General features: G+C 33.9%; 1 protein-coding gene across 3 annotated transcripts in view; it reads right to left on the bottom strand.

The window, feature by feature from the left end:
- LOC138182061 (paired box protein Pax-6) overlaps positions 1–14901 on the bottom strand; it is a 145753-nt gene that overhangs the window by 98045 nt on the left and 32807 nt on the right. For all 3 annotated transcript variants that reach the window (XM_069117575.1, XM_069117573.1, XM_069117574.1), the window contains exons 3-4: positions 2265–2430; positions 1496–1676 (exon numbers count right to left, since the gene is read on the bottom strand). In XM_069117575.1, coding sequence (XP_068973676.1) covers positions 1496–1676; positions 2265–2430 — 347 coding nt within the window. The remainder of the gene's footprint in view (positions 1–1495; positions 1677–2264; positions 2431–14901) is intronic.

Genomic DNA, 14901 nt, shown 5'->3' with positions numbered 1-14901 from the left:
TACTTGTAAACGATGGAGTATCGAGGTTTTTTTAATTCGTCATTCAACTGTACCATACTAATCACATAATAAGATTATATACTTGTCCCGTGATAGCAGCTTCAAATGGATCGACAACGATGGAATTCATGTCGTTCTCTTTACACAGAGATTTCATCGGTTGGTATAAACACACTCCCACAGTCACCTCGCAGAAAACTGATTTCCACCCTCCCCCCGTTCCACTCGCTTCCCAGCCCTTCGACTATCTATGCAAATGCGTTTCTGTTTTGTGTGCGTGCAGAAAGCCCCGTTGACAATACGCTTGCGCGCTTACGACCTCCACCCTACAAAAGTCAAGCTCTATTACGCGTGTTTTGCGACATGCTTTATAAACTGTCGTCCTTGTTACCGTGGAAAGCATCATTGGACCCAAAGCTCCCTCTTTTTGCGCCCGTTTCATTTAATGTTCCGTTAACGTAAGCGCGTAAACCTCGCGTTTCCTGCTGTAATGGCTTCTGATGACTCATGGGAATTTTGTTAAATACTGTCCATTTGTCATGTTGTTTCTAACGCTAGAATTATCAGACTAGTGGAAATGATCGGTTTGTAATTTTTTATAAGAATATTATAAGTAGATTTACGAAAGGGTACTTTTTGGAAATTTGAATGATTTTTTACATACAGGATTGGTCAAAATTCAGAATAAGGTTTGACTAGCTAATAACTTTTGTGTCAGCGATATTACATAAAATAAATGCTTAACGTGTGGACATTTGTCCGACTAGATACGAAAGAGAATTTTTTAAATAAGCTTCATTCGCCGTCTCGCAAAGTTGGACTTTTTCGATTGCATTGTTCATCACTGTATTACAGATTTTTGTGCATTTATAAGTGAAGACGTAAAAATGGGCAGAATTCGCATAATATGCTAAAATACAGAAAATTTCCAAAATATAATTATCCGTTATAATGTTTAGTATGTAAAAATTGTCTACTTGGATATCACTTTTTTCATTCGATTCACAAAAATATGAATTTGCATAAATATCCGCAATAACTATATTATATTTTGTAGTTAAATAAATTAACACGATCATTTTAGGATTTGCAATTTTCATTACGGATCAGAGGATTTTAAGTAAGTGAGCATCTGTTCCGCCAACGTGACATCTGAATCCGAATATAATCTGGCTATTGTCGCCATAATCCATCATAGCGTTAGTTAATGTATGGGAATTTAGCATTCGAATTTCTGCACACGGTTTGTTCACGCACACTCGAGCAACTCATGGAGAATATCCATCGAAAAACAAATTTTCTGGAATATCTTGGAAACTATTTCAAATAGAAGAATCGTGTCAATGGACGAATTTTGTGTTTTGAAACAATATTTCGTTATGTAAACGGATTTGAGAAGAATTCATTTGGATTTCGACAGTATAAAATTTATTTATTCTACTTTTTTCTCTTGAATTTCTTCAAAATTTCAATTAAAAGAAGTTTCCGTACTCACACTAGGGATGTTATCGTTGGTGCAGACACCTTCCTGGAGCAAACGATCTCTGATTTCCCACGCAAAGATAGAGGGGCATTCGCTTTTGTAAAGGGAAATCTTGCTTACGACTTCTGCTGTGGCTACGCGCGGCTTACTGCCACCGATTGCTCTGGGCCTGATGGATCCGGTCTCATAGTACCTGCAATAATAATAATTTGCGGTACAATACGGTACATGTTAGTAACTCATGTTTGAGGTAAATTCGGAAACTTAAAATTCTCTACTATGTAAATATATCATTGTTTATAAGTATTAAAAATAATAATTACAAGTATTAGTACTATATTAGTATGAAAGCATTAAATCAGTATCAGTTACTTATGCTGTTATTAGGTAAATAACTGTGATTATTGATGTAACAACAGTTATTTTTGAAATTTTTACGAAAATAGTTATTGGAAGGAAGGTAATTTTTGTTTAAATGAAAGGTAGCCGTCACGTAAATCGTAGAGGATTTTTTCAGAAAATTAAACGAATAAAAGATATTAATTTTTAAATATTGTGGTTATAGGTAACTATTATAAATGACCAACGTTTGTCTTTGCGGTAACCATTATCGATGATGGAAATTGTTTTTGATTATCGATAACCATTATAGATGATGGAATCTTTTTATTAATTACAATTCACAATCGATGAGAAATTTCTTTAGTTTAAAACCATGTAAAGTAGACATTATAATCAATAATATTTTTGGTTATTTGTAGTGAGCAATATTTCAACCAACCTCCCAAGAATCTTCGAGACGCAGCCATTGCTAACTTGTAAAATCCTAGAAATGTCACAAGGTCGTGCGCCCGAATGCGCTAGCTCGACGATCTTTTGCCTCGTCGAGTCTGGAAGCGGCCTACCGCCGACGAAAACACCTCCGAGCTGATTGACGCCACTGTGACCTAGAAAAAAAGCAAAACATCGATGGAAAGATTGTTACCAAATTCTTCTGAATAGATTTTTTAATAATTTTGAATATAAACGTTCGGCTTTTTAATTGTAAGATATTATTGACATAATTTTATTAAAAGCTTGTCAAATGTACCATAGATATAAACAGTAATGACCTCCAAACCCCATTTACATTTTTGAATTAAAAACATTTTTGGCATTTTAAATTATTATTTGATCTTAATAAGATGTAATCAAATACATCAGTATAATAATTAGCAAATAAGAATAGTGAAAGAACATTTGTTTTGCATTTGATGTAAACGTAAGAATAATAACTACATAGCACACAGACAGCTTATGGATACCGTAAAGACGTTTGGTAATGTCGTAAAAGCATCTTTCGAATATCCCATGTCAGAAACAGGACCATTTCAATCGCTATTATTTTTCATTATTTTTCAATTTATTTCATAACTTTAACCAACTTTTTAAATACATTGCCAAATCACAATAATAATTCAATTTTTTACAACACTAAAAATTACCATCCTTCATTATTTTTCAATTTTTTTTATATCGTTAAGACATTTAACAAATAAATCGCCGAAATTTCTTAAACTCCAATAACAATATATTTTAATCACAATGACTATTCAATTCTTCTAACACTGAAAATCCACATTTTCTTCCAAGAGAACACCTTCTACTGACCATTTCTCTATTTTTCTTCGTCGAAAGTCAGCTAGCTTGTGGTTTTCACCCCCGAGAAATTAGGGCGTGGCAGGGTTGCGACACCGTGGCCCGTCTTCTTCACGGCGAGTGCGGGAATATAAAAGATTCGCGAGGAGGACACCGAAGGCTGCTGACTTTCGTGTGTGTTCGCCGTGTCACCGACACAATGAGTCGAAGATTATCTACGATGGGATTCGCTAACGTTTTAACGTCTGCAGCCAACCCCCCATCCATGCTCGTTCAACCCTCTTGGAGAACGAACAGCTCCGAGAAGAAAAGAGACGGTGCCCCTCCCTTTTTTTCTCCTTCGCCAGTCTTTTTCCTTTTTTTATTTACCAGCGATTTCGAAGAGGGGGAAAATACGTGATCTATGACGATGAAGGTATTATATAGGAGATGTGAGAATGTTTTGGAGGTTTTTAGAGGTGGAGATATTCGTTGGAATTTTAGTTCTATGAAGAGGTGAATTTCGTTAAATTTGTAGATTTGTCTATATAGAAATGCGTTTGGATAATGTAGAGAATGATAAAAAAGAGGGTCCAGAACTTTTAGACAGTATTCATCAAATGATGGAAAAAAATCATATCAGGCATGAATCGATAAATTAATATTTTCAAAGTTGCAAACAATTTTTCGTTTTGATTAAAACGACTGAATGGCGTGCTAAATAAAAAAGTGGATTACCTGTTCTCTTGCCACTTGACACATAACGTTGTTCTTCTAACGTATTACCAATCTAAATTACCAATATTATTACATGAATAATCAATTACGTCGGAAAATATAGAATGTCAGTAAAACATTAAGAAAACATGAGAACTCAATTCTTGGACATATTTTCTCTAATATCTCGATGTCGCGCGTATGTGGAAATGGAATAAAGAAAATGTAGAAAATTTTTTGTAATTCGGAAGTTATACAATTTTCATGTAACAGAAGAATTCTCGAAGCGAGGAAATCATTGGCTTTAGTCGAAACGAAAAATTGTTTGTAACTTTAGAAATATTAATTTTTCGACCAATTTAGTAGGACTGTCTTCATTTGCTTGTATTACTATTTAGCCTAAGGACCCTGAACCCCTTTTTTTATCAACCTACATGAATACTAGAGAGACATTTTTCAATTAGTAATAGTTACGTTTGAGATTTATTTATCGAGGTATTAGAGTCTGTGGTTCCTCGATAACGAATTTTTCTGGTTAATCGAATTTCGGTCAAAAGTACCATTTTGAAATTTCAAAAACCATCTTTGCCACTTTACCACATTTGGAACATTCTCTGTAAACATGCTTTATTAATAAATTGCGTACGTCCTGTCTCCCCCGTTTCGTACTACTTTTATATTGTTATCAAATCAATGAAATTATATCAATGGAATATATATATATATATATATATATATATACGAAATACATTCCTTAATTATCATGAGCACTTCAAGTACCATCGGGAATTAATTGAATGTATCAGAGTAATTTTTTCTGATGGCTTTAACAAACAATTGAATAAATTGAAATGATTTTTCCATTTTACATATTAATTTCTTTGTGCTCATAATTCGCGATAGTTAAGCTTCAATGTTCTCAGCTATTTTCATACTTATTTTATAACTTCTGTTTCTTTCATTTCCACTATCATTCTGTATTCTTATATGAACGTTAGTTCAGGAAGAATTAATCAATTTTAGCTCCTTGATAATAACACCGCAACACAATAGAAAATACATTTAAGACATCCCAGAAATAATCTGTTTCCCTTTGCAAATCTTCTTTTGCCCCCCTTGCAGGAATTCTTTTCCCAGAGCTACCTTCAATTTACGAAGTAGAACGATGTGCGAAAGAGTGTTTAGACGTTGCCGATTGGTGACTTATAGATATAGAAATGGAAGAAAAGGTATTTCGAATGAAAGGAACACTCGTATCGTCTAGTCTAGGTATAGAAGCACCACGATCCTCGCGCGCGAGGCCCATTTTCGAAAGTCAATCGACCGTAAGCCCCCCTTTCGTCAATCGCATACGCTCGTAAATCTTCCTTATAACTTGCGTCGACTCGGTTAGTCGTCGTCGTCGACGATGACGTCGACGACGACGGCAGTTCGAGTCGGCGCGAATTAGTCTTGTCTGGAAATTTTTGTCATTCGGCATTTACTAACTTTCGTTTCACGCGAAAGAAACCGCCAATCCAAAAATAACTGTCGTTTCGATCCTTTGCTTTGTTCTTTTTTTTAAGGTAAAATTATTTGGGGTAGAAGTATATTTGTATCAAATTGAGTAATTTCTTATGAACGTGCGTGCTGTGGTAAAATTCACGTATTGTTATTATAATCAGTCGAGGTATCGAAGAATTTTACTAACTGTTCATAACTGTTCATAAAAACGAAATGAGCACATGCCATTGGATTTTTCCAATTTTGAGATGAAAATTTATTCTCTCACGTTATATTGTATTCCATATAATTAATTTAATTCAATAGATATATCTCAAGACGCTGAAAACATAATATGACAGCATTTAGAAATAATTTATTGATTATAACTACTTTGGATGAAATGTCAAATGCTCGGCATCTACTCTTTAAAAGGTATACTATATAACTAACTATATAAGAGAAAAAAGAAAGTATTAATATCGTGTTATTATTTATAATAAGGGTACAATTGGATCGATTTAAAATACCCGTGGCATCAGAGCAAAGAGCAAAGAGAAACAGGGGGATCCAAAACGGCTAATGAAGTCCTAATAAACGACAGGCTTAGAGTCTGGCACCCTTTCTTGATATTTAATACAAACGTTACAATATCAAAACACATTCTCTGGCAGAATGGCCACTCGAGAACACCCTTTCATCGCACGTTGCTAATACGGGCAGGGTTATGCTCTGGTTGACTTAAGGGTGTACCCTTCTACACTTACACTGTGTTATAAACAGAAGCACGCGTAAAGGTATACACAATCAAGCTGTAATTCTTCCTTTCTCTCCCTCTCTCCCTTTTTACACTCCGTAATAGAAAGATACCACAACTCAAAAATTTGATGTTTTCAAAATTTTTATATACTAAATATAATTGGGTTGGCGGATATCTCAAAACTTTGTTTACATACAAATTATATATTTTATTCCAACGTTATTGCAAATATGCACTATTCTGATTAATTTTCTGACATCTATTGGATACCTACCTACCAGTATTCCATCCGTGTAGACTTTCCGTTGTTTCCGAACAAAAACATGACTTTAGACAGGTCAAAGACTTATCCGATAACCCAGTATTCTCGGCGCAGAAACATTTCTGTTATGTAATAGAATTTATTACTATAAAAAATAGATATAGACCTATTGTTTTAAAATACTTCAAAATAACTGAAAATCCTTCAGTTGAATTAAAACATCAAAGCGCTTATCTCATTTGCTTTCTTTAAATCCCAGTATCATTTCAGGACTTTTTTATTTTAACGTCATTTTATAACTGAAAGAAAATATTTTGATATAAAAAATGGGAAAATCCTGAAAAATTCCCATAACAGGCCATGTTTTTTAAATGACAAAAGAAGATGGAAACAATTATTAAATTATAAGTAGGAATTTTCAATTAGAAGAATTTAATTGTTAATGGTGAATCTTCAATTAAACAATTATTAATCTCACAAAAAGATTATAAATATCCAAAAAATAAAAACATTTTAAATGCTATAGATTTGAATCAGAAAATCTACACACATACATATATACAAATGTAGACGTATCATGAAATGAAATACTCGTACTTAAATAAGCAGCTAAGTATCTTCATTCAAGGAGGCTGTTACACGCACTCAACTATACAGAGTTATTAACACATCAGCATTCATAAATCAACAGCGAAAGGGCAACACGCGGTAACAAAGGGACAAACAAAAAATGCAACGGGAGCAAATGTCGCTAAATCTCTCTCGCCCTCTCTCTCACATTCTCCCTCGACCCTCGTTGTGGAAAGGGTGTGGAAGGCAGCGAATTGTCGAGTTTCGAATGCCAGTCCTTAACGAGCGATAATAACTCGAGCAAATAGCGTGCATTTCTAGAGTTAGTTTCTGCTCGTGTTACGCGTCCATTGTAAACGTGAACCAAGAAAGGGAGAGGAAGAGAGAAAAGGAAAAAGAAAGCGAAAGAAAAATAAGAAAGGAAGAAAAAGGCAGGAAAGGGATAGAAGTGTGAGAAAATGAAAGAATCTTGGATATTGAAGAATATAGTAAAAAAAAAAAAAAATAGATGTACGAAATTGGATAGGAAGTAGACAAAAATTGAGAGAAAGGATAGGAGAAAAAGAAAATGAGATAAACGAAAATGAAGGAGAGAAGTGGGTGATGTCTTGGTTATTCAAAGAAAGATAGTGAAAAGAAAATAGGAGATGGAAGAAAAAGATCGGGAGTGCAAAGAATCACGGCAAGAGGATGAAACGGAAAAAAGTGAAAAATGAAATGAAAATAAAAAATCCTGATAGGCATGCAATTCGTTTAATATTGCGTCGTAATGTAAACTTTCCCTGTTTTTGCATGTATTGTATAAACAAAGAAAATGTTACGATTTAATATAACTGATTTTCACCTGATATATTGCAAAAATCCAAATTCCAAATTTATACACGATAAGTAACATTTATTATCCACCTAAACAATCATGAGAGTTTCTAAACAAACTGTTTACTATGCAAAATCTTCAGTCTTTAAACTCTTTTTCAAAGATTTTTCATTCCTCATTTTCATCCTCTTCCTTAGAACAGTAACTTGAAGTACCGTTAAAACGAAAAATAAAATAGTAAAATCCTTCCTTTACTTCCTGGTAACTTACACGAGGAACGATTAACGACGGCGAAACTCTCTTTGGCGGCTTTTCGCCAAGAAAAGATTCATCGTGGCCGAGACTTTCCACCGACATGACAGTATGATAAATTGCGTTCTACGTAGAATCTCGTATAATCGATAATTGATCACCGTTCTTTTGTTTTTCATAATACTCCTGATAGCGAATCAGCTATTATAACGCTAGTCGAAAACAGAAAACCAAGAATCGTTTTCGTCGAATTTAATCCATGATGATAGTTCGCTTTTCATTGTTGCTCGTACTCGGACATCTTAGCCGGTTTATAGGAATAACACACGAATGTTAGTAAAACATATAAATTGATAAACTAATGGCTGAAAACTTATGGCAAGACTGTGCACGTTAAATACGCAATTATTAATCATTTAAATCATTCATTTGTACATCTTTATCAAATGTAGCTTCTAATTATTATTAAATCATTGTTATATTTTGTATGCTTTTATTATACGCAGCTTTTAAATTTTATTTTGTTGTCATCTATGATTTGTATACTTTTATCATATACAGAGTTTTTAATTATTAAGTCAACATTAATTTCTACACTTTTATTAGATCAAGGTAGTATTACTATAAATCGGTTAAAGTGTCGAAATACTTATGAAGTAGTATCTGTAACACTTGAGGACACGCGACGTGCAAAGGGTCCCCTAAATTTCAATAGCTTTACCGGTTCACCATTGTTCCGTGTAATTGATTATATTACACGGTGAACCAGAGGACCACCTGGACGAAGTTGAATGAAACTAAAGAAGAAAATGAGAAGCTACAACGTGGCAAGAATAAGAAGTTGTTCGGATGATGAATGTGCCTTTTGAGCCGTCGCGTCAGCGAGGCTCTGTTTCTCGTTTGTAAACGAGCTTCCCTCTTTTTCTTGTTGACATAGACGCTATTTTACTCATTTTTATCGGTGTTCTATCGGCAGGAAGAGAAATATTTGTCTCGCACTTGATAAGCATATCTAACCATTTAACTTGGACAAAATAAATTTCGCGTAATTAGCGGATAGATTATGATTCCGCAATATTTGAATATTTCCGGAATTTTCATAAAATGTATGGGACTGTACGAAAGACTACATATTTAAGGCTCTAGATCTGTAACTTCTTAACTAAATGAAACAAATTCTGTAATCAAAATTATATCTATTAGATATTAAAGTTAGATACTAGACTAAAACGTTCAAATATAATACTTTACAATTTATTAAATTTACTACATTTACAATAGGACAGAATCTTTTCTTTTTCCGATTTTGGCATATGGACTGGCTAAAACCGCACAATTTAATTTAACGATTTCATACAAATAAACTTTGTAATAAGTAAAATGATTAAAAGTACATAAGTTGAAATATTATTATGTTTCTAAATCGCATAACTTTGAAATATCATTATAATTATATTATAATTTATTTTTGTATTTTTACAATATTTGCACTACTTTTATAATATTTTCTATATCTTGACACGCTGCACTATACTACAACAAACTTCTCAAACGAGACCATTTATTACTAACTCCATCCATTAAATCAAAATTCCTATATAGCAACTATAATAGAAAGACAAGTTTCACAATCGAGTAAGACCAGTAAAGCTACGATATAGTATCCATTAACTCAGATCATTTTACGTCATTGTACTCAATTGCTCTCTTTCTAACCTAAAATGGGAGAGAGAGAGAGAGAGAGAGAGAGAGAGAGAGAATTCGTAACAAGCATGGAAGCAACTTGTAAAGTCTGAACAATGCATCCCGTAACTGGATGACAAACGGTTAGTGAACGATTAAGGTTGGTTCATCTGTTGTCGGTGTCTCAATCGGCTCGACGTACAAGTGTTTCCGGGGAATGAATGAACAAGACACCCCTGGAACCATTTCAAGCCGCTCAACTTCCAAGAGGGAGGAGTCAAGGGATGCCCACTTGGCCTCGAGTACTTACTTTCGTGGTGTCGAACGTTTCTGCACTCAGCGAGGATAATCGTTTCACAGGATGAAAGAGGACGTGGCCGACCGATTCTACGTCGTCCAGTTTGCTTCTGCGGATATTTTAATGCAGACTTCAAATATTGACCGAAGGACGATATATTGTAGGAATGGCACCAAGGTGAAGAAAATGGGAAGTGAATAAGGATGAAAGAGTGAAAATATATGATTCTAGAGGAAAGATAAGAGAATACAATTTTGTTGATTTTCTGATTTTGATGTTATATAGTAGTTGAAGGAATGTACTTTAATGTACACAGTTAAAAAGGGGAACAACTTATTCGGCCCAGAGATATAAGTTTTTTAACTAGAGATGATAAATATGAAGTTTTGTGAACAAAGTAATGGAATACCTAAAACTTAATATTCTTGAAGAAAACCCATAACCTTGAATGAAAGAAACAGTTTTGGTAATATTTGATCGGTTGACGAGTTATTAAATGTTAAAATTGCTCGTGTATGAAAAACGAAATAAATAGTGCGTTTGAACTGGTGAGCGATGTATAATTCAACGTGTCAATACACGTTAGTGTAATCGAATGAATCTTATGAATCTTATGAATGAAATTTATTACTGAAATTTCTGTTTTATGTCAATAACATCAATAATTGACTTCTGATAATTAAAAATCATATTTAACGATACAAAAAAGCTACCAAATAATTTCAATGATTTCTCCCAATAATAAATAAAATCACAAAGATTCCAGACAATTGATCAGATAAATCAACTCTACTCTCTCCAGTCGAATCAGAATTGACAGGGAAATAATAAAATACGTAACTTCTATAACCTATAAAATCCCCCATTACATTGATACCCTTCAGACATACGACAAGCCAATACCAAAAGATCAATTCCAATCTATCAACCTTTAACATCGAACATATACAAAATTCCGTATGTCGTCGGCAAACGTGACCTATTCTGTCGGCAAAATCATCCTTTTAGAAAACGGGACTCTCCTCTCTCGTTCACAATCCCATATATCTTACCATGCTATATTGAGACACCTAGCAGTGAAACTACACTGACGAGGGTCAACTACGTATAAAACTGACCGGCAGGTAAGAATATTGGAAAAACGACGGAAAAGTAAAAAAAGAATCACCAATGACGATATAGGATAGTCATAATAGCATCATTGTTGTGGACATGTTTTCAAAATGAGGACTCTTCAAAAATCTATCCCTCTTTTCCTATACTTTTTTCCACTGTGCTAGTGATAGGTTCAAATACGTCACAAGTAGAGTAAGTTACGAGGTATTTAAATACTGAACATAAAAACTGTTATCAAAAAAGTATTATTCTGTAATCTTATTAATTATCTTGTAATCCTATTAAGTAGATTGTTACTTTACTTTTTGCAGGTTGAGTTTTGTAAATCCTAAGATTCTAAAATATAGAAATTCAAAGGAATGAAAATGTTAATAATTGCAAATTTACATTGAAGTAAAATTTATAAAACAATTACATACTATGAAATATTACTTCGCATGTTATACATTAGTATAGTATTTCAATTCAAAATATCTAATTAAGGTTTAGTTTTAACAAAATAACATTACATTGATAAATAAAAAATAGTTTTCTGTTAATATAGTCCTTAAGAATCAAAAATGTTGTTACAAAATTTCTTTCTTTTTGGAGATATAAATAGGTATCATTCTCTAAAATAAATACAATAGCGAGTATATTGAGCTTGATCCCATCACTAGTTCTCGTGAATGCAGCACAATAAGTCTTCGAGTATTTGTTGTGCCGCTGTTTGTAGCCAATCTGCCGCATGCTTTGGTCTACGTAGTACCTCTTCAGCCACGTATACACGATCGTGTTCCCCTCTTTTCCTTTTCATTCCTTTTTTGAGGCAGGGTTCGATCTTTAAGAGAAGGACGTTTTTCCGAAAATTTGGTTCCGACAGTTATTAGTGTTATTAATGGCCGTACATTGACAACTCGATTCATCGTCGATCGCCTATTTGTAGCGAGGGGATCGACTGTTGTACAGGCAGATGTACACCTTCTGCTCAAGGGTCAAAGGAACACGGGGATGATTCTGAAAGGCGTCAACTGTGAACAAGAGTAGGTACATGGTTCTTGTGGATAGCATTGATCGTCGTTGTTATTCTTAGTTGCGAGCAAGACATTTCTTGTAAAGTAGTTACTCGATGATAGTATCTATTAATCTTTTCAAAAACGTCACAATAAAAAACTTCTCCTGCATAAACGTCACATATTTCTTGCATATATTTTACGCGCATAGACATTTACAGGCCAGTGATAAGTCCTCTTCAAGAAATATTAAAGATTTTGTTTTCAATATGTTCAATTCCGTTTATTATTTTCACATATCCTTCAATCTTTCTATGAACTACTAAATTCAAATAAAGAATATGTGGTTGAACATAATCTGAATCCTGATTTGTTTTCAAAAAGTTATCAACATTACTTGAATCCTGGCTGGTCGATGCAAAGATAACGAAGGTAAACGGAGTGGTTGGGCTACGAAGAGAAATATGTGCGGATAGGCTAGGAAGCTCGTGGATGGGCCTTTTCCACACGATGCACCCGGAGAAGCGGCTCTGACAGATCCGTTGGCGTGGAATAACGCGTTTACGAGCTCTTTGTCCGGTCCGCTTTGGACCACGACCGCCTTGTGCTACCGTCGCTGTTGCTGCTACCTTGGCTGTCGTCGATCCAGATCTATTCGAGCAGGAAAGCTCGAAAGCACAGGTTAACCCCCCCCCCCCTAGATAATTGGATAATTTGGACCCGAACAGCCAAGAAGACCAGATTAAGTAAAAAATCGCAAACGAACAGCGACAGGTGATGCGATTTGCATTCTGCGCAAGTACAGTGAATTATGCTATGACGAACGAGTATTGCAATGACCAGTTCTTAGTAATAAAATTCTATAATTCTTTTTACATGTTCTATAACGAACAATTCTTAAGCCTAATAAAATTCTCCAATCATTTTTATAAAGATCCAAATGAGTAACATGCGCAAATATAAAATGATCGCTTCTGAAAAAATCTGAAGAAAATACAAGATAAAATATTATCGTATCATGCATATTATTCAACCAGATCCTGTATATTATATATGGTTGCTCACGGAGGTATTCGAACACCTATAGAAACTACTAGAAACCTTTTAGAAATAGATTACGTCTTATACGAAACATTTTGAAATTTCATTAGCATTGCAATGAAGCTCGGCTATTATGATTATATTAGTAATGTTTCAAAGAAATTTAGAAGTGTATATAGAGGCTACAAAATATTTAGTTTTTATGTAAGTGATTTCACAGATATCACAAAAGTATTTAAATAGCCAACCACACATTATATTAATAGACTGTAGATCTTTACACATTTATAGGAAATTTAGAATTGAAAAAATCCACATAATACGCAAAGATATACAAAATATTTAAAGTATAGGTAACATTTATCATAATATTTAGTGAATGAAATAAATTTCTACTTAGATTCTGTTTATGTAATTAAGTTTATAATTATACGAATTTGCATAAAGGTCCGCAATCTAATTCTTACTAAGAAAATTCAACAATCCTTTCTATATAGGTACAGTAGGATTTCCTATAACACGGAATTTCGCGTTATATAAGTCATAGTTAGATAAAAAGTTTCTTTTTTAATATAGCAGAAAATGATACTTGCGATAATCGAACATAACTTAACATTCCAAACCTGATCCATAATAAATACCAAAATAAAGCAAAAAGCGAAAGGGAAAAGTACGACAATTCCATCCACAATAAGAAATGACATATGTTCCAAACTTGTAATCCTCGTAACAATTTCGCGAATTCGTATAGATCCAAAAATAGAGAAAATCCTAATCGCAATTTCTACTCGGGGGATAGTTGAGTAAACTAACTGGGGATCTTTTTTTATTGGTTATTGCGAAAAACGCGATGAGGTCCCAGCACGAAAACGCAGAAAGAGCGAGACGAGGGTTGAACCACGTTACTAGGAAATAAAGGCGACGAAAGGGGCCTTTTAACGTGAACACAATCGGGCATAAGGTGCACAATGACATCGACTGGCTCTGGTATTGTGGTCGACGCGGTCCCGCTTGTTCCCATGGGACTCGTGTCCACCGAGGGTTTTGACATAATTAGTTCACGTATCGGAATGATCAGCTGTGGGAATAGCGAGCCATAGCTGTCGATCTACATCTAGTTTTCAAAATGAAATGCGAGCGTTATTGATTGAAGAGAGATTGAGTCTTTATCCTTGACGTTCCGTTCTGACGTGTTTGACGGAGTTTCTGAAAGATTTGGGGTGAATTTACGGAGGTTACGATTGTGTAAATTTGAAGCGTCCATAAAGAATATAACGACGCAATAAACTTCATTTCAATTTCATGCTGTGTAAATATTCATCCGATATTAGTATAATTATTTGAACTATTAAAATCTGAATTAGATAGGATATAAAGCAAACCTTAATTTTTATAAAAGCAAAACTCATAATACGCTTATGTAAATGAATGCTTATACACGTTGTATTCAAATTCATTTCTTAATCATTCGCTGATAGAAAAAATAAGAAATATTAAATATATATAAAGAGGTATAACTAGGAATATAGGTAACAAAATTTAGAATTTCTGCTAACTCCACTACTAAGTACACAATATTCTAAAGAGTATTATTTACTTTCGTGAATATTTCTTACAAGAAAACGACATATATACATAGTAGCAAAGTAGATACATAAAAAAAATCGTGTTTGCAACATTGTTATCCTTTTCTGCCTTTCAACTTTTGATCAATGTGATTTCTGAACGGCAAATATACAAATAGTTTTCGTCAATTCTACAAATAAGCATGAAAGTCCAACCATCCTTTAACCACCAGTTTTTCAAAAGCG

The sequence above is a fragment of the Bombus flavifrons genome, chromosome 7 (assembly GCF_040668555.2).
Source record: "Bombus flavifrons isolate JBK064 chromosome 7, iyBomFlav1_principal, whole genome shotgun sequence".
Taxonomy (NCBI): domain Eukaryota; kingdom Metazoa; phylum Arthropoda; class Insecta; order Hymenoptera; family Apidae; genus Bombus; species Bombus flavifrons.
This window is presented reverse-complemented; position numbering and strand designations above follow the sequence as displayed.